Source organism: Engystomops pustulosus, chromosome 11, assembly GCF_040894005.1.
Source record: "Engystomops pustulosus chromosome 11, aEngPut4.maternal, whole genome shotgun sequence".
In the NCBI taxonomy this organism is placed as follows: Eukaryota; Metazoa; Chordata; class Amphibia; order Anura; family Leptodactylidae; genus Engystomops; species Engystomops pustulosus.
In genome coordinates, this window is record NC_092421.1 from 60,502,410 (window position 1) to 60,524,925 (window position 22,516).

The 22,516-nt window shown below is 41.5% G+C and overlaps 1 protein-coding gene across 2 annotated transcripts in view; it reads left to right on the plus strand.

The window, feature by feature from the left end:
• DNTT (DNA nucleotidylexotransferase) overlaps window positions 1-22,516 on the plus strand; it is a 221,801-nt gene that overhangs the window by 59,448 nt on the left and 139,837 nt on the right. The window contains exons 4-7 of one of the 2 annotated variants that reach the window (XM_072130020.1): window positions 1,395-1,565; window positions 3,763-3,834; window positions 8,477-8,600; window positions 10,366-10,498. In XM_072130020.1, the coding sequence (XP_071986121.1) occupies window positions 1,395-1,565; window positions 3,763-3,834; window positions 8,477-8,600; window positions 10,366-10,498 (500 nt within the window). The remainder of the gene's footprint in view (window positions 1-1,394; window positions 1,566-3,762; window positions 3,835-8,476; window positions 8,601-10,365; window positions 10,499-22,516) is intronic. The other variant, XM_072130021.1, reaches the window with a different exon arrangement.

Sequence of the window (22,516 nt, forward strand, 5' to 3'; positions counted from 1 at the left end):
GCTTGTGGTCATGCATCGATTTCAAATACACAGCTCTGCATACAGAAAGGTAAACTTTCATTTAACTTATCTTTTTTTGGAAAAAGCCAGTTTTACTATTTTTTGGCAATGTGCACACTATTCTCTATGGGGACATGGAAGAGCCAGAAAAAGGGCTCCTGGTGACAGGATTCCTGGTTTCTAGTGTAACTTAACTTTGAGAAAACATTGAAGAAATCACTAGTCCAGTGTGTATAAGGTATAACAATGTTTCAGGGTATTACGTGACTTGTAATCTTCATTTGTAGCTTCATAGAAGTCTAAATCTGTCATTTAAATTCTATTCCTCAAATTTTGAAAACAGCGTGGTCGCCACACTCCACCCATTCTGCCAACCCAAACCTTGGCATGTATATAGCAACACTGTCTCTTGGTCGTAGGTCAGCAATTCCTACATTAGGATCATTTCAAAATGTATTTGACTTGACGGTCTCCCAACAGGGAATTTCAGATGCATAAATAGGGAATAAAGGGTGACAACCAGAGGAAGCCACAAAGTATCAGGAGTGATTTCAAGCAAAGCCCAGTTGACACATTGGGGCACATCTACTAAGGGTCCGTTGGGCGCATTCTGTCGGGTTTCCCGACTATTTCTGATTTGTGCTGAATTGCCCCAGGTTTTTGGCGCACGTGATCGGATTGTGGTACCAGCTTTCATGCGACACAAATCGGGAGGCGTGGCCGTCCGACAACCTGAATAATTTGGACAAACTTAAGAATGTAAAATTCAAATTGTGTTGCAAGCTCAGCACTTACATGCACCGGGAAGAGGAAAGTGAACTCTGGCGGACCTCAGTGGGGAAGCGACACATGCAGGAGATTGGACACACGATCTAATGGAATCGCGGCAGCTCCAAATCCTCGTCGGACATTCCGGATCGGCGGCGTCAACGTGACGGGTAAGTAAATGTGCCCCATTGAGTCTACAACCTATGGTTAATAATATCATATGTTTTTACCTTCATGAAATAAGTAGTCCTTGTTGCATTGTTTCATGTCAGCAGTGAGGATTGACATGTGATTTCCTTTAGTGGAAGCAAGTTATGTAAGTGACCTCTTGTGAGGATTACATTCAAAGACATGTGCCTAAATTTCCTTCGTAGAGTCACCAGCAAATAATGGGGCAGATTTATCAAGCTGTCTGAAAGTCCGAATATTTCTAGTTGCCCATGGCAACCAATCACAGCTCAGCTTTCATTTTACCAGTGCTCATGAATATTTTAAAGGGGAGCTGTGATTGCTATGAGCAACTAGGAATATTCTGGCTTCCAGAATGCCCCAATGTGATCTCTGGAAAGTTTTGTGGGGGAAAGTGAAACTTCAAGTGTAAAATGTATGTTTTTGGTTTTTTTTAGGATGCATTTGATATTTTGGCAGAAAATTTTGAGTTTGAAATAAATAAAAGTCCCCTTGTAGCCTTTCGGAGAGCATCTTCAGTCCTGAAATCACTTCAGTCTCCTATTATGTCCACCAAAGACCTGGAAGGCTTGCCACTCATTGGAGTTGAGATGAAATATATAATTGAGGTAGGGTATGTATTTTGGCGGTTATTTAATAAACACTGGAGTGTAGGAGATCTACATCTATTGTAATAGTAATGTGTGGAATAATAGTGGGTCAGATTTACTTACCGGGTCCTGTCGCGATCCCGCGGTGCGCTGTCCGTTGTGCGCCCGATATCCTGCATGTGTCTGCTGATCTTGTAAGTGCTTGATCTTGCGACACAATTTCGTTTTTAAATTCCGCAGTTAGTCCGAATCCGTCGGGTTCTCCCGATTTCGCCCCCCCAATTTCTGTCGCATGCAAGCCGGCGCTGATGTGCCACAATCCGCTCACGATCCCAATCGACTGATTCGGAATCAAATTGTGTCGCAAGACATCCACTCACTTACACTGGGAAAAAGAAGATGAACTTCGGCGGAACTGACACATGCAGGATATCGGGCGCACAATTTTAGTGAATCACACCTGACTTCATACTCGTTGGACAACACATCTTGGGGATCGCGACAGGAACAGGTAAGTAAATGTGCCCCAATGTGTCTATGGTAGTTGACTTTTCACGTTCCATTTATACACTGCTCAAAAGAAATATTCACATTGAATAATTTGTTCTGTACAAAGTTGAATGTGCTGACAACAAAATCACAAAAAAATCATCAATAGAAATCAAAATTATTAATCAATAGAGGCCTGGATTTGGAGCCATCCACAAAATTAAAGTGGAAAACCGCACTACAGGCTGATCCAACTTTGATGTAATGTCCGTAAAACAAGACAAAATGAGCTCAGTACTGTGTGCAGCCTCCACATGCCTGTATGACCTCTCTACAACCCCTCGGCAACCCACACAAGTGGCTCAGGTGCAGGTCATCCAGGATGGCACATCAATGCGAGCTGTGGTCAGAAGGTTTGCAGTGTCTGTCAGCATGGTGTCCATATGCTGGAGGAGCTACCAGGAGACAGGCTAATACAGCAGGAGACTTGGAGGGGGCATTAGGAGGGCAAAAACCCAGGCGCAGGATGGCTACCTTGACCTTTGTGCAAGAAGGAACAGGAGGAGCACTGCCAGAGCCCTGCAAAATAACCTCCAGCAGCCACCAATGTGCATGTAGCTGCACAAACCTACTCCATGAGGACGTATGAGGGACCGACGTCCACAGGTGGTGGTTGTACGGCACAGCCCTCCTTGTGAGACCATATGCTGGTGCAGTTAGCCATGGGTTTCTAATGCAGGACAATGCTAGACTTCATGTGGCTGGAGTGTGTCAACAGTTTCTGCAAGATGAAGGCATTGAAGCTATGAATTGGCCTGCTCCCTGCCCAAAACTGAATCCGATTGAGCACATCTGGGACATCATGTCTCACTCAATCCACTAACGTCACGTTGCACCATAGACCGTCCAGTAATTGGTGGATGCTTTAGTCTAGGTCTGGGAGGAGGCCCCTCCGGAGACCCTCAGCAACCTCATCAGGAGCATGCCGAGGCATTGTAGGGAGGTCATACAGACACGTGGAGGCCAAACACATTACTGGGCCTCATTTTGTCTTGTTTTACGGACATTACATCAAAGTTGGATCAGCCTGTAGTCTGTTTTTTGTCTTTACTTTTGTGGGCGATTCCAAATACAGGCCAATATTTCATTTATTCAGATATAGGATGTGTCATTTTTTTTTTTTTGAGCAGTGTATAAATCGGTGCTATGAATCTTTTTAACCAGGTTTCCAGGTAGAAGGTTTCCATTTAGAATTTTAATATGTAAAAAAAAATCTTTAGGCCTCTTACATATGATCTGTGTACACTGTATAGCATGGTGGGAGTCCAACTCGATTTTCAGCAAAGGCCACATTAGCCTTGTGGTTGCCTTAAAGGGGCCAAATGTCATTTCATTACACAGTAGCCGATAGCTAGAATGCCCCCCATACAGTAGTAAGGAGCCAGATTGACCCCACTTCTGCATCCAATAGCCAGAGTGCTCCCCTCACGCATTCAATAGCCAGAGTGCCCCCTCACTGGCATCCATTGGCCTGAGTGCCCCCAGACTGGCAGAGTGTTCTATGGTAGACTAAGAATTTTTAAAACTTTGTTGAATTTAATATTAATAAGTATTAAAATTCAATTACATTTTTTTTTACAAATGCATATAATGAATTTATTTTATATTATAACTATAAGATTTAATGAAGTAATTATCTGACAGAATGACGTCTTTGTATTGTTAGGAGATCCTTGAAGAGGGACAATGTTGCCGAGTACTTGAAGTACTGAATTCAGAACGCTATAAAGCATTTAAGGTATTTCTTTATTTATCATTCATTATCAGCCATTTATTAAAAATATAATTAGGTTTTGCCCTTGGAACACCAGGTTATATTTGATAAAGTGACAGGAGGATTCGGATTGCTAAACATCATTACTGAAGTTAATTAAAAGACAAAGTTCAAGAAAGAGAAATGTAAAGAAATGTAATGTATGATTCTGTAAACACGGCCATATTACAGCTCTATGTTTTACAAAGAATAAAATTTCGGCTTTTGAATTATACTCTAACACTATATCACACTATAATACTCTGGGGAGCAATCGGTCATATGAACCAGTCCTGTCATCCTCAGAGATCCTGATCACTGTACTGAGCTTTGTAGGGTGTCATTTTTTGCAGGGTAAGCTGATTTTTTTTTGGTACATTTTTTGGACTGTACAATCGTTTGATCACCTTTTTATTCCATTGTAAAAATATCAATGAAATACCGATCGGGCAGGTGGTTGGAAAATCCGACTGATTCAGATTTAACATTCAAATTGTGTTGCAATCCAATGCACTTACATGCACCAGAAAGAAGAAGGTGAACTCCTGTGGAACTGAGCGGGGAAGCGACTCATGCAGGATATCGGGTGCACGATCTTAGTGAATCGTGGCACAGTGCATTACAGTCAAATAATGCACTCTCAGTGAACAATTTCGGACAGGTAAATAAATGTGCCCCAGTATGTTTGAAAAGAGCTCAGCCAGTGGCTTTGTTGCCCATCATATTTATCATTATGGCTTTGATACTCTAATGAATCTGATAGCAGCGTTTTACATCCATGCAGTTGTTTTGTGAATTTTTTAAAAAAAATTGCAGTTTTAGGGGGGAGTTTTTGGCTTGGTGACTTTTTATGTGACTTTTTAAAAAAAAGTCACTATTTATACATCTGGCCTTTCACTAACCGATGGAATGCTAAATTTGTTGGTTAGTGCTCTTAAATTTGATTGGTGTGAAATTCTCACTTACTACTTTTTGGACTCAAAAAGTCACAAAAAAACATTCTTTTTGGGACTTTTTGGTGCCAAAAAAAATCACAAAAATCCCATAATGAATCTCTTTTTTTTAAGTGAAATAAGAAAAATTACTTAAAGGGATTTACCCACAGATCACGAGAAAAGGGGGTCCGATGAGGTTCGAGGTACCCCGATGGACCTCTCCTCTCTTCGCAAGATGAATGGAGCAGGCAGCCACTAATGTCTGTTCTGCTCCATTGATCTCAATGGAGCTTATGGAGATTGACAAGCTTGGACTCCCCTTTCTCATGATCTTTGAGGGTCTCATCACTGAGTCCCCCACCATTCAGCAAGTTCAGCCTTATCCTGTGGATAAAGCCTGATTTGTCTTTTAAATGGATTATAACAACCTAGAAATTAAAAATGAGCTGTAATAACCTAGATGCTCATGGCAAACCAAGGAATAAATGGATGGTCCATCACTAAGGAATCTATTGATACTCTATGATTTGCCGAATAGTGGGGTTCCCAAAACAGAGTATTCCTATATGAAATCATAATGTTATATTAATACATGAAAATTAAAAAAAAAACACCAGTTAAAAAATCTCGACTGGTAAATCTCATTAATTAAAAATAAGATTCTAGTAATTTCAGTTTACATGGCATCCGGGCCATTTATTTGAACGTTTTCATGTTCCGTAGGACAGAATTAGTTCACATATAATTTCCTCCGCTGATGTTAATGAAACTGTGTGCCATATTCTGATGGAGCCTTAAAAAATAATAAACGGAAAATAATTAAAAATACCAGATCTAAATCTCTTTTAATGAGAAATGCAATAATGTGTCTGGAGGAAATGTACCCAAGCCTTTCTTCATAAGAATGGCCGCTGTTCTAGTTAAATTACTATGGAGCATTGTCACTTTTTATTGCACTCGACTCCTGCAGTCTACTACAAAGAAAAGATTGGTTTGAAAACATGACTGGAAATATTGTATCTGTAGCATAAAAAATTCTGAAAAAATTTCCAAAAGTATCAGAAAGATATTGGAAATGGTAAATTTGCTTCTGATCAATTTTGGGTAGGAACCATGTGCAAGTAAAATCTTTTTTATTTTTTTTCAGTGAATGAAGAATGTGCTTCCCTTCCGCTCCATTTTGTTGAATAGTTACAGAGGATATCTAGAGAATTATTAAAAAAAAATAATGGGTTTCCAGGGGAATTAAATTATAATTAAGAAATAAAAATGAAGTCATTCCTGTCACTGTTCCAGATGCTCCAGGTTCAATACTGTCTGGGTCACCACTGGTACAATGTGCAGCATAATGGGGCACATTTACTAAGGGTCCGCATACCGCATTTCCATTGGGTTTCATGACTATTTCGATTTGCCGCATTTAACTGGGGTTTTTGACAAACGCAATCGGATTTTGGCGGAAGAGCTGACTTTAATGTGACACAAATCGGGGGGTGTGGCCATCAGACAACCCGACTGATTCGGACTAAGCACGGGATTTAAAATTCAAATTGTGTTGCTAGACATGCACTCACATACACCGTGAAGAAGATGGTGAACTCCGGCGGACCTCAGCAGGGAAGCAACACATGCAGGATATCGGGCGTATGATCTTGGTGAATCACGCTGGACTTTATCCTCGTCGGACAGTCCGGATTGAGGATTGCAACAGGACCGGGTAAGTAAATGTGCCCCTATATGTATAAAAAGGTGCACACCCTCCATTTTTTAGTGTGTCAGGTAGGATGATGGGGCCCCAGACACTGTGGGCCCCATAGCAACTGCTATGGCTGCTACCACTGTAGTTACGCCCCTGGGTTCAGCACCAATGTTACTGAGCAATAATATAGTCGTTGGTTGAAACAATTTGAATGAGGGCCTTGCTCACAAAAGTTTACAATCTATGAGGTGAAGGTGTTGACACCAAAGCTGTAGATAACCGGTAGAAGTTACTTATAGCTTTTTATCTTAAGCTCTCTTTAGTGGTTTAACAAGAAAATGCAAATATATTTGAGAGTAGAAGATGGTAAATTAAAGTGAATTCATAATATTTGACTATATTTTATAATAATTGTTTTTTTTTACATGTTTTTTACATGTTTTAAATATTCCATATTGGTTACAATGCGATAACAATTTGGCAATTCCTGGTGCAAGGATAAGAATTGTGACCCTTTGTCCATTTCTCTAAAGAGGGTGGGCTGGGAAGAGGGGAGGGGCTGTATTTTTTATAGTATCCGTTGGAAAACCAGCAAAGACTACAGCTGTAATCTGACGTGGGGGAGGTTTCATTCTGACGGCTGGAGCCTCTTAGCAAATCCGACCTGAAGTTTTATCTGAGAGAGATTAAGACTGTGATATGGATTACATGTTCGCTTTGGTGTATAAAACTGGGGTAGAATAAGCAAAACCATCTCATTGTTAAAAGAAGGTGAATGTCAAGTCAGATCTGAGGTAAGGGAAATGAGCCCTGATGCTAAAAGCCCCCACTTGTTCTTGCCTGCTTGAAGAACACCCCAGTTGATGGCTCCCGACATTCCCTAAGCTTGACCCTCACAACGTAAAGGATAGGGAAAAGGGGAGATGAAACAGTAGCCTTCAAATCAAGTTATAACCAGGAAAGTGCGTCAAGACTTAATTACAAACCATAGTCGGAACATGATTGTGCTATGGTAAAAAATGTTAGAAATTCCAGAGCCACTGAAGGCTCTCCTGTCCAGCTCTGCGACCACAAGTCATGACAGTCAATGACTGCTCTATTGTATGACTAATTGCGTTGTATGGCCTAGATGAGCTAAGGTATGCTATCGACTGACTAAAAAAGCTTGGTTTACATCTCCTCTGGAGGAGGTGGCAGTATTCTATTGATAGTATTCAGAGACACTGGGGCACATTTACTTACCTGGTCCCTGCGTGATCCCGTAGGGGCGTTGTCCGCCAGAATCCACATCTGTGCGAATCCATCGGATCGTCCAACGGCCCACCCCTCACGTGAAAGCCAGCGCCGATGCACCAAAATCTGATCGTACGTGCCAAAAACCCTTTCTAAATGCGGTGCACATCGGAAATCGTTGGGTATTCCGACGATAGTGCGGACCTTGGACCCTTAGTAAATGAACCCCATTCTCTGCAATTGACTCAAATTTTTTGTAGACTCCAGAGAGCACACACATCCTGCTCCTTTGTAGCTGCAGGAAAGAATAATGCAATGAATCTATAAAATTTCAATGATGAATTTAGAACTGCGTAAGCATTGAAGTATATTAAGTTTATGGTAGATAAGGTTGGATAAAGATAATGGTGTCCAACCTACAGTGCTGATCCAAAGGAAGGCAAATACTCCGTAGTATGGGGGAAAAAAAATGGTTACCTGACTCGATAAAGTCTGGATCAACATCCCATCCTAAGAATGTATTTCATAATGAGATATCTTTTTCCTTCAAGAAGACCATGAAGGCTTCTCTTGTCCATTCTGTAGCGAGTTTTATCATTTCTCTGTTCTTACAGTAAAGATAAAAATAAAAACCCCACATTTCACAACCTTTCTTTGTTCTGTTTTCCACCCATTCCCCTAATTATATTGATAGCTGTCCTCTGCACCAAATGTTGGCTTAGGTTCTTCTCCATCTTCTAAAATATCATTTACCCCACAGGCTTTCACATCTATCTTTGGCGTGGGACTCAAGACTGCGGAAAAATGGTTCAGAATGGGACTTCGAACATTAGAAGATATAAAATATAAAAAGGATTTGAAGCTTACAACTATGCAGAAACATGGTAATTTATGAATAATATGTTTTATAGAAAGGGACTTATAAGAAAATGACCAAGTATAGTCCAAACCTGTAGAGAAACTGTTGCTATAGTGATACTAGAGGACATGGAAAAGCTATGGACTATAAGACTACAAACTTCTAAGCATCACGTGCTTAATGCCTGGAGGATATGCTTGCATGTAGGGTCAGATGGTCACAATGCGGCATAGATGCGGCTTTTATCATTTCTTCTATTCTTAATTGATGGCACGAAGGTTCGAAGTCAATCGCGATCTTTATGTATAAAGAAATTACATATGTGAGAATTCCGAGTCTTGACGCAACTCCGAAAGTTCTTTCTGTTCTCCAGAACATCAAACTGTGCCTTTCAATAACCTCTACTAGCAAGACACATCCTACAGCTGCTTTGACAGCCTACAAACTATATATAAGCACCCATGTAATTTTCCATATCTTAAAGTGTATCCTTTATATGGGCTTGAAAATTCAGCCATCAATCACTCGTCCGCTAAATAAATGTAATTTAATCTACTTCCTCTCGGAAAAAATGTATTGACATGTAAAAGGTAAGTTTGCAATGTGGCAGGAAAGAACAAATAAGATAGAAACCGGTAGATGTTAACTCTTAAGGAACAGGACAACCATTATACACAAACTGCTTGATAGGTAACCATCCTTAATGTTGGCTATTTGTCTACCTTGCCAGTTAGATGAAGCTTCCAACCTTGTAGCCATGGTCAAATCGTATAATTAAGACTGAGAGCAATGTAGAATCATATCTCCTCCAGCCAAGATCAAGCTAAGGACCTTCAGATTCACTCTATTACCATCCACTCTTCTCACAACTGTATCCAGGACTTCTCCCATGCATCTCCCATACTCTGGGACTCTCTACTATAATATGTCATACTGTCTCGCACCTTCCGAACCTTCTGAAAACCCACCTGTTTAGGATCACAGACAATGCAGAATAAGTGCACTGCTCTGCTCCATCACCTCGTGTCTCCATCCCCCCCCCACCTATAGATTGTGAGGCGTCATGGGCGCGGTTCTCCTTCCACTTGTCTCCTGTATCTGCATTTGTTCTTGTCTTAATGTGATGTATGTGAACCCCTTACTTAATTCATGGAATTAATGATGCTCTATAAATAAATAAATAATAATATCTAGTTGCCTTGAAAACTAAGCGAAATCATAGATAAAGTAAGGAGCTTCACCTTTCTGGAGATATCTTGGAGTATTTCATGGGTGTAAGCCAATTCCTTTCAGCTAAACTGAATTGGGTTACGGTCAAATACATTCCATGACTATCGTATGACACCTACTATAAAAACTAGTAACTTGCTGGACCTTCTCTGTATTAGGCCAGTGGCACAAAACTGTTGTCTTTAAAAGAATGGACTCTCTGCATTATATATCAAAAAGATATTCAGAAACCTGTCCTGTTGGACTATCGGCCTAAATTTTGGTGTCGGATGCAGCCACAAACTGCTTATCACTAGGGTACCGGATGCCGATCCCCCACACATTTGATATTATCAGATAGTATTCATAACCCGTAAAACCTTTCCTAAGTGCTTAGCCCATGAATTCTCATCCTTCCCCTGGGTGATAAATGTCATTTTTGGGGCAACACATCTTAAGAGATGAGATTGATGAGTATGGCCAGTAGGATCATGACTTCCTAGCCTCTAGGACAATTTTGTCTTATTTTAGCCAGTGTATTATTCCTGGACTTTATCTCCTACTATCTCGTTGCCTTGCAGGACTACTTTACTATGACGACATCGCTGATTATGTATCAAAGATGGAAGCGGAAGCAGTGGAGCACCTGATGAAGAATATCATTTATAAATTTGTGCCAGATGCAATTGTGACAATCACTGGCGGCTTCCGAAGGTAATGTGATGCTGACAAGATTTCCATTGCAACAACAACAGACATATTTCTAGAACTTGGCAGCGATATATTAACCTTGTGCATGCGCGGCTGATGAACAGATGTTTCATAACAATATTATTCAACATTTGCACAATGCAATTCTAGAATACATAAAAGCCGTTTAGGTTGTTTACAAGGCCAGAATACAATATTGCTCTGTTCTGCTTGAAAGGGCATGGGCTGTAAAAGCAAATAACCCAAAGGCACACAAAAATTGTACCGAAAAAAAATTAACAATTTACTATCCTATACTTTCTGTAATGTATACAGTATGTAGTGTTTTCCATAAAAAAACTAAACATAAAAAAAATAAGCAGACATTTGTTTACTATACTTGGTCACGAAAAGTGAGCGAATTTACTCAAAAATCATATTGCACTTTCTAAACTATGTAAAGGATAAGGGGTCCAAAAAGAGGGTGTCATTTTTGCAATGCTGTTCTGTTCTTTTTCTTTTTACATGACCTATGGTATATTGCATGGTGACTATTAACGTTTTTTTTATCCCAAGTAACAAATTAACCCTTCAAAGCTGCGGCCCTTTTCAGTTTTTTTTTTTTGGTGTTTCCGTTTTTCTTTACTTCTTGCTTTCTAAAAGGCACCACTTTATTTTTTATATGTAGAGTCGTATGAGGGTTTGTTATTTACAGGACAGTTTGTATTTCCCATTGACACCTTTTACTATTCCTTGTGCTGGAAAGAGAGAAGTTCTAAATGAAATTGTGCCATTTTCTAATGTTAATAAGATTTGATTATAGAGATACCATATAGTTTTGTTATGTTGTTTTGCCTTTTAAAACATATACTTTTTTTCTATATTGATATTTTGATATCCTTTACTTTTGTATACTTTCATTTGCGGAGCTGTGTTTTATTGTATGACAAGCTGTACTTTGCATTGCTAGCACTTTGTACAACCATTTGCTAAGTTCTTTGGGGGTCAATAATATTTGTAATTTTTGGATGTGGGGATTTGGAATGTTTACATTCTTTTTATTTATATTTATAGTTTACAATTCTATGGAAAAGAGGGTGATTGGAACATTCATATTGCTTTCATTTTTCAATCACGTTTTAAACTTTTTAATATGTGTTTCTTTATATACGGCCCCTAGGATCCTGCTTACTCAAACTATTATGCAATTGTTCTTGGGCGAAGGGTTGGTTTAAAAATGACATTGGGCTGTGGCATCTAACAGGGGAAAAGCATATCCTCGCCCCTCTCCGATTCTCTAATCTCAGTTTGTATACAGAGGGTCAGAAGTGAAGTCACATTGACAGTGTGTACACCTACAACTGCTACCATAGCGAGTGCGTACCTGCCGATACGACGTCACCTCTGAGCTTTTGTGAACAGACATAGGTCAGCAGTGACGGCACCGTGCAAAAATGGGAGAGGGGTGAGTGTATACTCTTTGTTATTTGTTATATGTTATTCTTTGTTAGTACGGCATGATTATTAAAAAAAAGTTTATCCCACTTTGCCATCACAAGTCATACGATACAATACTAATTTACCCATCCCGTAGGATGGTCATCCCGAGGATTATTTGTTAGCAATAAGTCTAGCTAATAAATGAGGGCAATTGCTGTGGAAGATTATAGGTGGTTATGTGTTTTCCCAAACACTGCAGAAATAATTCCCTTTTATCTACTGGAACAATGTCTAGAGTGACCTGTGGACTAGAGTTGCCACTCAGCCCATTCCAACTGGATATTAACTATCCTAGCCCACCAGGGATGCTAATATCCAGCACTTCTCTAATATAGACTGTCAAGGATGTTTATACTATTCTCATGTCCTAGACCACCAGGATTTTGATACTGACCTCCTCAGTGCACTGGACCACCTTGGATTCTACTTAGTACCTAGACCACCAGTAAAGCTGGTTGTTACAACTAGCAATGTTGTTATTGTCCCTTTCGATATCTTATTTCCCAGCAATATTGGATCAAAAGAACTTAATGTGAAATAATTCATTTGTGCAATATATACATTTACAACCATAAACACATATTTATATTGCAACCACACCTTAAAATAATTAGTTTATTTTGAAGGTATGATCTAATATTTGTATGTTAGAGTTGTATATTTCAGTGTTTAGCACCTTCCATTTTGGTCTCCACCCATTTGACCAATGGGACTTGTAAATACAGTAAAGTTATGCCCAATCTTCCCAGGGTCAGCTTCGAGTTTCAGTAGGCCCCTGGGTGACAGAGCCTTGTTGTGGTAGTGTGCATGAAATTGAAATTATTTCACTGTTTCTAAACCAGACACTAGAGTAGAAGCACTGATTAAAGGGGTTGTCCTAGACTAAGAATAAATATTAAGGTAGTAGGGGGGGACTGCATAAAATAATAAACCTACACTTACCTCCTCGGTCCCTCCCAGGGTCCAGCAGTCTCTCCACGCCAGTCTTTCCATGCAGTCACTCCAGGACCTGATATAGCGCTTGAAATGGTGTCGGCCAGGTTTGCCCGGGAGGCCGGAAGCTGTGAGAGTGGAGCTTCTATGCTCTTGTAAAGAAGCAGGGCACGGCGGGAGGGACCAAGTATGTAAGTACATGTATATTTTTGATGCAGCCCCCTACCTTTGACCACCACACAATGTTTTCCTAATCTCTGAAGACCCCTTTAACACCCCCTTAGTGTCTATGGCAATAATTCGGCTCAAAGTTCTGAGAATAAGACTTTGCATGTGTCTTGGTGCCCTTCTTATATAAATATATTTTTGTATTTTTTTTGTATTTAATATTTACATTTTTTTTGCAATTTTAAAAATGTTTTCATTTATTTTTCATGGTAAACCTGATGACTGATTTGCGAGTAATGCATGGCGATAGTATGGTAAATATTTATAAAACATGCAAAAATAATGATGTACTATTACTATTCCTCAATAACAATAACACTCACTTATTTATTAGTACAGAGACTCTGTCTTTTCCTGCCAACAGATGTGTGTGCATTATTTAGTAGCTTATCATCGGCTTGTTCAGAAGAAACGCTGGCGACTGATGTTTGTTTGCCTCCGCTCCATAACGCGGCCTATTAGAGCAACTATCTTTTGCCTTTTATTATCTTGATATATCATGTTTATTTTCCCTACTATTGCAGAGTTGAGCTCTTATTGGTGATGAGGGGTGAATATATACAATGTGAGTTTTCTGCTGATGCATATTATTCATATTTTTAATAGCTTGAGAAGAAATGAAAACCCACAAAGACACAAGTTTTCCTTTTCTTGCTTTCGGAGATTGGCTTATATTTTAGTAAACTACTTTAAAATGTATCTCTAAAGACTAACCTGGAAAAGAAACGGTTGCATGTGTAGCTTCATATTCAGTATTTGTCTATGCTAATAGGGAATGATTTACATGAAGAAGTGCAGGATATTTCGCCCTAGGGTCCCATAGTGATAATAATAATTGGTTGCTTTTTAGGTATTTTCCAAGACCATACCAAGCCCTATAACAGTGTTACACCAGTCTTCGGTTCTGATTCTAGAATCTAAACTTTCTTTTTTTTGGCCTTATTTGTACAATATAAAGACAGGGGGACCTGGGAACTACCGTTGCAGAAAAAAAGGTTCACTTTCATCTGTTGGCTTTCTTCGTTCTCGTTTACAACCATTTCGACATCCGGTTGTGCACAGATAAAAGGTGGCAGATACTGTAGATGAGGAGACCAATGCACAACATTTACCAGCTATAGTTTGTATAAGGGGCATTATATACTGCCCAATATGTCTTGTTACAGCACCGCAGATACTGCTCGTGGGAGCTTGAAGAGTAGTGAGGAGCGGGTCACATATAAATGGCAGCATGTTCAAAAAGTTGTCCACTAGGATATGTACAGTTTAAACCTACTGAAGTTCTTAAAGATCCTTTCGAATTAGATGAATGACCACCATACACACGATCACTACTGTGGGTCTGTATGAGAGACCTGCCTAGCCGGGAAAATCCTACGAGGAGGTAGGTCATGATAGTTTTACGTGATTTTTGAGAAGTTTAGTTGTAGACGAAAGGTGTAAGGTGAGGAGCTGGTGGGCACACTAATCAAGGGACCGTTTGGGGACTGCCCTTGTAAGGGCAGGAGTCAATATGATAAGTTAGGGGCAGACTAGTCCTCCCCCAATGCTCAGGATCTGTGGCTCCAATGTTTGAGTATTGACTTTTGCACTAGACCTTGCTTGCACATTGGCTCATCTGAAATTGGGTAAGAATGTTCATTGCTAACTCTTTTTGCCATTAAGGTTTTTTGTGGATTTGGGATGTGTTAAAGCTTCATAGACCCAACTATGTTTTGGTAATTTTTAGGTTTGCAAACCCATCTTGTATCCGAGGTGTGGGTGCAGACCCATTTTTTAAAATACATTTTTCAATAAAGTTTTGTGCATTTTAATCAGTATCAGTTAGTTTAATGCTGAAGTTGCCTGTGCTAATAAACTAGCGACCTAAGAAGTATGTTTGCTCAGGCAATGCTTAAAGGGAACCTGTCACCAGAACAGCATTTATAGGTTCTCCCATTTCCCCACAGTCAATACCAAGCATATCCAAAGCAGATTTCTGCCTTTTTTTTCAAACAATACCTTATATAAAACTTTATCTGGCTCCCTGCCTGCTCGTGTCCCTGGTCCCCAGGGCATGTTCATCCTAGCTCAGAGTCCTCCACAGACAGCTCATCCTCCTCAATTTTCCTCCATCCTCTACATAGCTCCTTGCCTCTGTCTCCCTGCATCATGCAACACAACGAGCACAGGGTTGCTAGGCAGTGAGACTGCTACGCAACTCATTACAGAGTTTGCATACCTGCTTCCGCTTCATGGTGTACCAACCCTTCCCTGGATGTGGCGCATGTGCCCATAGGAGTGAAGAAGTGCCACTCTGTCTGCGCATGTCTGCAATCAGATGCTGAGCAAGAATCGCTTACTCAGTTCCCAAGAGGATGCAGGGAGGCGGAGCCAAGAAGCAATGTGGAAAAGGGAGGGTTTTTTAAATTCAAAATCGAGGAGGACACACTGTTTGTGGAGGAGGAGTACTTACTTTGAGCAAGGATGACCACACCCCAGGGACCTGTGACACGAGCAGGTAAAGTTAGGTAAAGTTTTTTTTTATAAGTTAATGTTTGAAAGACAAAAAGTGTGAAATCTGATAAAAAACTATTTTCTGATATGCTTGGTATTGACTGTGGAGACACGGGAGAACCTAAAAGCACCGTTCTGATGACAGGTTCCCTTTAAGGACCTTCAAAACACCAATACTGTGTGTAAGGCTTTAAGAGGAAGAACTGTGCCCAGTGATAAATGTAACACGATTAACTATCCTATCACTTACCAAAACCTAAACATAACTGGTGACTTAGATTTTAATCTGGGATTATCTAGGTCTGGTGACTTTATTACCAGAAAGGTCTTATTTCTAATCCATTTTTGGATGTTTCTCTGTCGGAATAACAAAATGTACAGTAACTTGCAATCAGCGCCAGTAGTAACTAATGTAGTCCACAAAAAGACTGACAATGACCTTTATAGCCCTTTAGCTTTCTATTGATTTGATAATATGGCATGATGCTCTCAGTACACCACATATGATTTCATGGTGATGTAGCCCGGTATGACCTTTCTTCCATTAATCTCGAACCTTCTGTCTTGTCTCCACTTAAAGCACAATATAACTATTATTAATATTGGATTACATGTTGTATCTCTTGTGTTCTGACATTTCCGTGGCATCATTGGTAATCGCTGTTTTCTTTTGTCTTGTTGCTGTAAATTGAAGGGAGTAAACTGAGCGATAACTTGTGGGGTGAGCGAGAAGGTCCATGATAGGGAAGGAATGATGGGAGTTTTTTTTTTAATTATAAAAGCACTTTTTTAAGAAGTCAAGTGGGGGATATAAACCAATTTCCAGGACCATTATTGCACGTTTGTTTGCACCGTATAGAATCTTACAAAAAATTAGGTGAAGTTTCAGCAAAGTGGATATTGAAGGATTCGCCAATCTCTACTTGCTGCTGCTCTTCAGTGCACTTGCAATAAAGGGTTCTTTGTGAATTTAGATATTAATGTCCAAACTTAGATTCTATACCTGATAGTCTCAAGAAGAGGTAGCTCACACAACTGTACAAAGCTTAAAGGAAATTTACCATCAGGGAATCTACGTTCTGAAGTAGTTCCTAGGCAGATTCCCCCCTTCTGCACTACCCCTAAAACCTGTTATCAAATTATTTTATTAAGCTTTCCCTAAAATAAGGTTATTTATTCTGATACGAAAACATCCTCTGCTATGGTGACAGCTCCATTTACTGTGTAGTGGCCATGCTGAGGTACTGCAGCACTGCAATTTTTCTCTTGAATGGTAGCTAAGATGTAATACCCAGGAACAACCACTACACTGTGTATGGAGCTGTTTATTTACTGCTGATGGGTGGGTTCACCAGATGTGGGGCTCCCAATCTGATAAGTGAATAAGGACAAGTCAAGACCATCCTCGGGGTGTGGATTAAGACTTGCTGTACATCTGGTACTAAAATTACGTTTCTTGGGGAATGGAGGATGTGTCCCTTCTGCCGTCTTTCACAACATGTGTATTGAGAGCATTAACAGATGTACAAGGTTTTCTTGGGTAAAGTCCTTCCCTGTATTAAATTTGGTGGGTGGTTTGAACGGTCATGGGCCCCCTAGAAGACATGGGCTCCAGGCTACTGCCCAAAGCACCTTATTATATTCCTCGACTGCCTATTCTATATAATATCTGTATATGGAACAATAAGATGTCATGACAATCCAGCATATGTTGAATTTTTATTGAACCCATATGGAATTTTGATTAAAAAAATAAACCAGCATAAAAAGGTACAGCAGATTCTTTGGTTGCAGGGTACAGTGGTGATACGGAGATATAATTTAATTATGTACATGGAGGCTTAAAGGGAACCTGTCAGCAGAAATTGTATAAAAAAAGTCAAAATCCCCAACAAAAATGTTTGAACATTTTTGTAAATGTATGAAAACATGTCACTTGGGGCACACAGTGAAAGCCCTAAAATCCAAGCCCACAAAGAAATGGTGCAAATTCATTTTTTAACCATTTGCACTGCATTTTGATTTTTTTTCCCAGTACACGGCATGGAATAATAAATACCGTCACTATGAAGTGCAATTTGTTACGCAGAAAACAAGCCCTCACACGGCTCTTTATGTGTAAGAATAAAAAAAAGTTATAGATATTTGAAGGTGGGGAGTGAAAAATGGAAATGAAAAAACAAAAAAAAGGCCAGGTCGTTAAGGGGTTAAGTCCACCCTGGGCCAATTGACCATCTCTATAGACATGGGAAAATATAGTGCTACATAAGTAACATGAAGAAAATTCTAAAAAAAAAACAGTCTTCATATTTTCCAAATACGTAACCATGATGCAGAATTTACATCCCACAATCCTCAGATTTAATGGTTCTTCGCGTACAAGGGGATAATTGCTGTAAAGACGCCGCCATTATAAAGCACCAAAAATAAAACAACCCCCCTGACATGATATCATTGAATAACTTTGCCAATATCTCTCCTCTCCCTACATTTTGCCTAATATGCTCTTACGGATGCAATTTCTTACAGACTTTAATGTACAAGTGGATCTCTGCTACGGTGACACACGTTTCCGAGCGAATTAAAATATAAATAGCAGCACTTAAAAGTCTTGTATGAATCCAGCAGAATAACAGCTGCGCCGCAGGAATATTCCCCTTCAGACGGAGAGATGCAGTAATAAAGCCGCAGTGATGACCAGGAACTTGCCGCACACTTTGCAAAGTTGAAAGATTTTCTCCGATCACCGCACGGCAATAAAGGCAAAGTGACTTTATGCAGCGTAAAGGTCAAGCAAATACTCTGCAACATCAAGTCATATCATCGGAGGAATCTGCCATGTATAGTAACAGCCGTATACGGTTTACTTAAATCTATGGCTGCTATTTCAACGAGCCCACAAGATCCATTTCCATGGTCAATGGGCAAAATATAATAAGTCAACTATAGTTAAAGGGGTATTCCAGGAATCCGCTTATAGTTTAAGGCCCCATTTGTATATGAATTATGCTAATATGTAATTATTTGTTATTTAAAATATTGCTTACGTTAGCAGAAGAATGCTATGACATAGACTGTAATGAAGATTAAAATGCTACCGGTCCTTTTATCAGTTCGTTGATTTCTTCACACAGGTAGTGACACACAGGTGCACGGCTCGTTATATATCTGGTCATATGATGTCACACAGGTGCATGGCTCATTATATCCCTGGTCATGTGTTGTCACACAGGTGCACGGCTCATTATATCCCTGTTAATATAATGTTTAATGTATAGAGATGAGCGAGCACTAAAATGCTCGGGTACTCGTTATTCGAGACAAACTTTTCCCGATGCTCGAGTGCTCGTCTCGAATAACGAGCCCCATTGAAGTCAATGGGAGACTCGAGCATTTTTAAAGGGGACCAAGGATCTGCACAGGGAAGCTTGGCCATGCACCTGGGAACCTCAGAAAAGGATGGAAACACCACGGAAATGGACAGGAAACAGCAGGGGCAGCATGCATGGATGCCTCTGAGGCTGCTTAATCGCACCATTATGCCAAAAGTATGGGCAACAGCATGGCAATGACAGAGTGACCGAATGAGGCTAGATAGCATCTAAAACATCCAATAATTGACCCTGACACTATAGGGGAGCGGCAGCAGCGGCAGGCTAGAGAGTGTCTTGGCAACATACCCCAAATGGACTCAGGCTTAAAACCAATGGGTGGCAGAGAGGAACCAAAGGAGGTGAGCAAGAAGCGCTCAAATAATATCGGTAAATGATAAAAGTTAGCCAATATATTTTGTGGATTACACAGCAGGGTGGCGACAAAGTTAACAAGTTTGATGAGGAAGCCATGAAAACAACCCAAAATTCTGCCTGACACAGCTCGTTTGATAAGGGGACCATGTATGGAGGCAGTGAACTAGTAGTAGATTAAAGGTGCTGCAGTTAAAACTATGTTAGTTGGATCTTGGGATGGAGCTGGCGCTCCGCTGCCAGGCGAGCTTTCGCCAATCCAAGCCCCTGTCTCTAGGCTACTCCCCAAACAGCATTTCTAAGAACCTTTTGTATAAGATCAAGTGTAGTAGCGTTCTTATAAGTTTGGGTTCTGGCGGGTGAGGGGAATGTAAACAGATGCGCAAGAAGCGCTGAAATAATATTGGTAAATGATAAAAGTTTGGCAGTATATTTTGTGGATTACACAGCAGGGTGGCGACAAAGTTAACATGGAAGCCATGAAAACAATCCAAAATTCTGCCTGACACAGCTCGTTTGATAAGGGGACCATGTATGGAGGCAGCTATATGGACTACTTTTGGAGGCAGCTATGGCGATGACGTGTGGAGGTAGCAATGGAGACAACGTGTGAAGGCAGCTAAAAAGACGACGTGTGGAGGCTGCTATGGAGACAATTTAATTTGGATAGTGCCTGTATGTGGCAGTCCAAAAAAGTTTTCAAACCAGAGGAGCAGGTAGCTGGTCCTCCAGAAAAATTACGTAGATTGAGTGCCTGTATGTGGCAGTCCAAAAAAGTTTTCAAAGCAGAGGAGCAGGTAGCTGGTCCTCCAAAAAGATTAAATAAATTGAGTGCCTGTATGTGGCAGTCCAAAAAAGTTTTCAAACCAGAGGAGCAGGTAGCTGGTCCTCCAGAAAAATTACATAGATTGAGTGCCTGTATGTGGCAGTCCAAAAAAGTTTTCAAAGCAGAGGAGCAGGTAGCTGGTCCTCCAAAAAGATTAAATAAATTGAGTGCCTGTATGTGGCAGTCCAAAAAAGTTTTCAAACCATAGGAGCAGGTAGCTGGTCCTCCAGAAAAATTACCTAGATTGAGTGCCTGTATGTGGCACTCCCAAAAATTGTTTAAAACAGAGGACAGGGTAGTTGGCCCTCCAGAAAAATTAAATACATAGAGTACTATAGCCAGAGCCAGTTGGCCCTGGCAAAAAAATAGCCAGTTTCCTCTGCTTTTGTGTACAAAGAGGAGGAGAAGGAGGACAATGAGGAGGAGGAGTGCATACATTATTCAGGTTCATCTTCTTTCACCTGGTGGAGAATGGAAATGCGGAGAAATCCAGGCTTTATTAATCTTGATAAGCGTCAGCCTGTCAGCGCTGTCAGTCGACAGGCGTGTACGCTTATCGGTGATGATGCCACCAGCTGCACTGAAAACCCACTCGGACAACACGCTAGGCAAGAACCTCCAAGGCGTACAGTTCGTGCCACATGTCCAGCTTTGAAACCCAGTAGTTGTAGGGAGCTGTGTGATCATTTAGGACGATGGTATGGTCACCTACGTACTCCCTCACCATCTTTCTGTAAAGATCAGCCCTACTCTGCCGAGACTGAGGACAGGTGACAGTGTCTTGCTGGGGTGACATAAAACTGGCAAAGGCCTTGTAAAGCGTACCCCTGCCAGTGCTGGAAAAGCTGCCTGGTCGCCTACTCTCCCTCGCTACTTGTCCCGCAGAAGTACGCCCTCTGCCGCTGTGCACCAGGGCCTGCTGGTATTCATGCATTCTCACACTCCTTTCCTCTCCAGGGATGAGAGTGGAAAGATTTTGCTTGTACCGTGGGTCCAGGAGAGTGAATACCCAGTAATCGGTGCTGGAATAAATTCTTTGAACGCGAGGGTCACGGGATAGGCAGCTTAGCATGAAATCTGCCATATGCGCCAGAGTCCCAACGCGCAAGAATTCACTCCCCTCACTGGCCTGACTGTCCATTTCCTCCTCCTCCAACTCCTCCAACTCCTCTTCTTCTGCCCATACACGCTGAACAGTGAAGGACTGAACAATGGTCCCCTCTTCTGTCTCGCCAACATTCTCCTCCTCTTCCTCCTCATCCTCCTCCACCTCCTCCGATATGTGCTGAGAAACAGACCTAAGGGTGCTTTGGCTATCAACAAGGGAATCTTCTTCCCCCATCTCCAGTTCTGGTGGAAGTTGACATCTGGCAGTCTACAATCGCTCTGCGCTGCTGGTAATCTCTGGATAACATGGTTAGTGTTGAATTCCACCTCGTGGGCACGTCGCACAACAGTCGGTGAGCGGGCAGTTGGAGGCGGCGCTGCTTGCCTTAGAGTGGCAGCATCTGTGCTGGACTTCCTGAAATGCGCACAGATGCGGCGCACCTTCGTGAGCAAATCTGACAGATTGGGGTATGTCTTGAGGAAACACTGAACTATGAGATTTAACACATGGGCCAGGCATGGCACATGTGTCAGTCTGACGAGTTGCAGAGCTTCCACCAGGTTACGGCCGTTGTCACACACAACCATGCCTGGCTTCAGGTTCAGCGGTGCCAGCCACAGATCAGTCTGCGCCGTGATGCCCTGTAATAACTCTTGGGCGGTGTGCCTTTTATCGCTTAGGCTCAGCAGTTTGAGCACCGCCTGCTGTCGCTTAGCGATGGCACTGCTGCTGTGCCTAGAGCTACCGACTGATGGCGCCATGCCCACGGATGGTAATTCAGAGGAGGAGGTGGAGGAGGGGTGGGAGGAGGAGGAGGCATAGTAGGCCTTTGAGACCTGGACCGAGGTAGGCCCCGCAATCCTCGGCGTCGGCAGTATATGACCAGCCCCGGTCCCAGACTCGGTCCCAGCCTCCACCAAGTTAACCCAATGTGCCGTCAGCGATATATAGTGGCCCTGCTCGGCAGCACTCGTCCACGTGTCCGTGGTCAGGTGGACCTTGTCAGAAACGGCGTTGGTCAGGGCACGGAGGATGTTGTCTGACACGTGCTTGTGCAGGGCTGGGACGGCACATCGGGAAAAGTAGTGGCGGCTGGGGACCGAATACCGAGGGGCGGCCGCCGCCATGAGGTTTCGAAAGGCCTCGGTCTCTACCAGCCTATAGGGCAGCATCTCCAGGCTAAGCAACTTGGAGATGTGGATGTT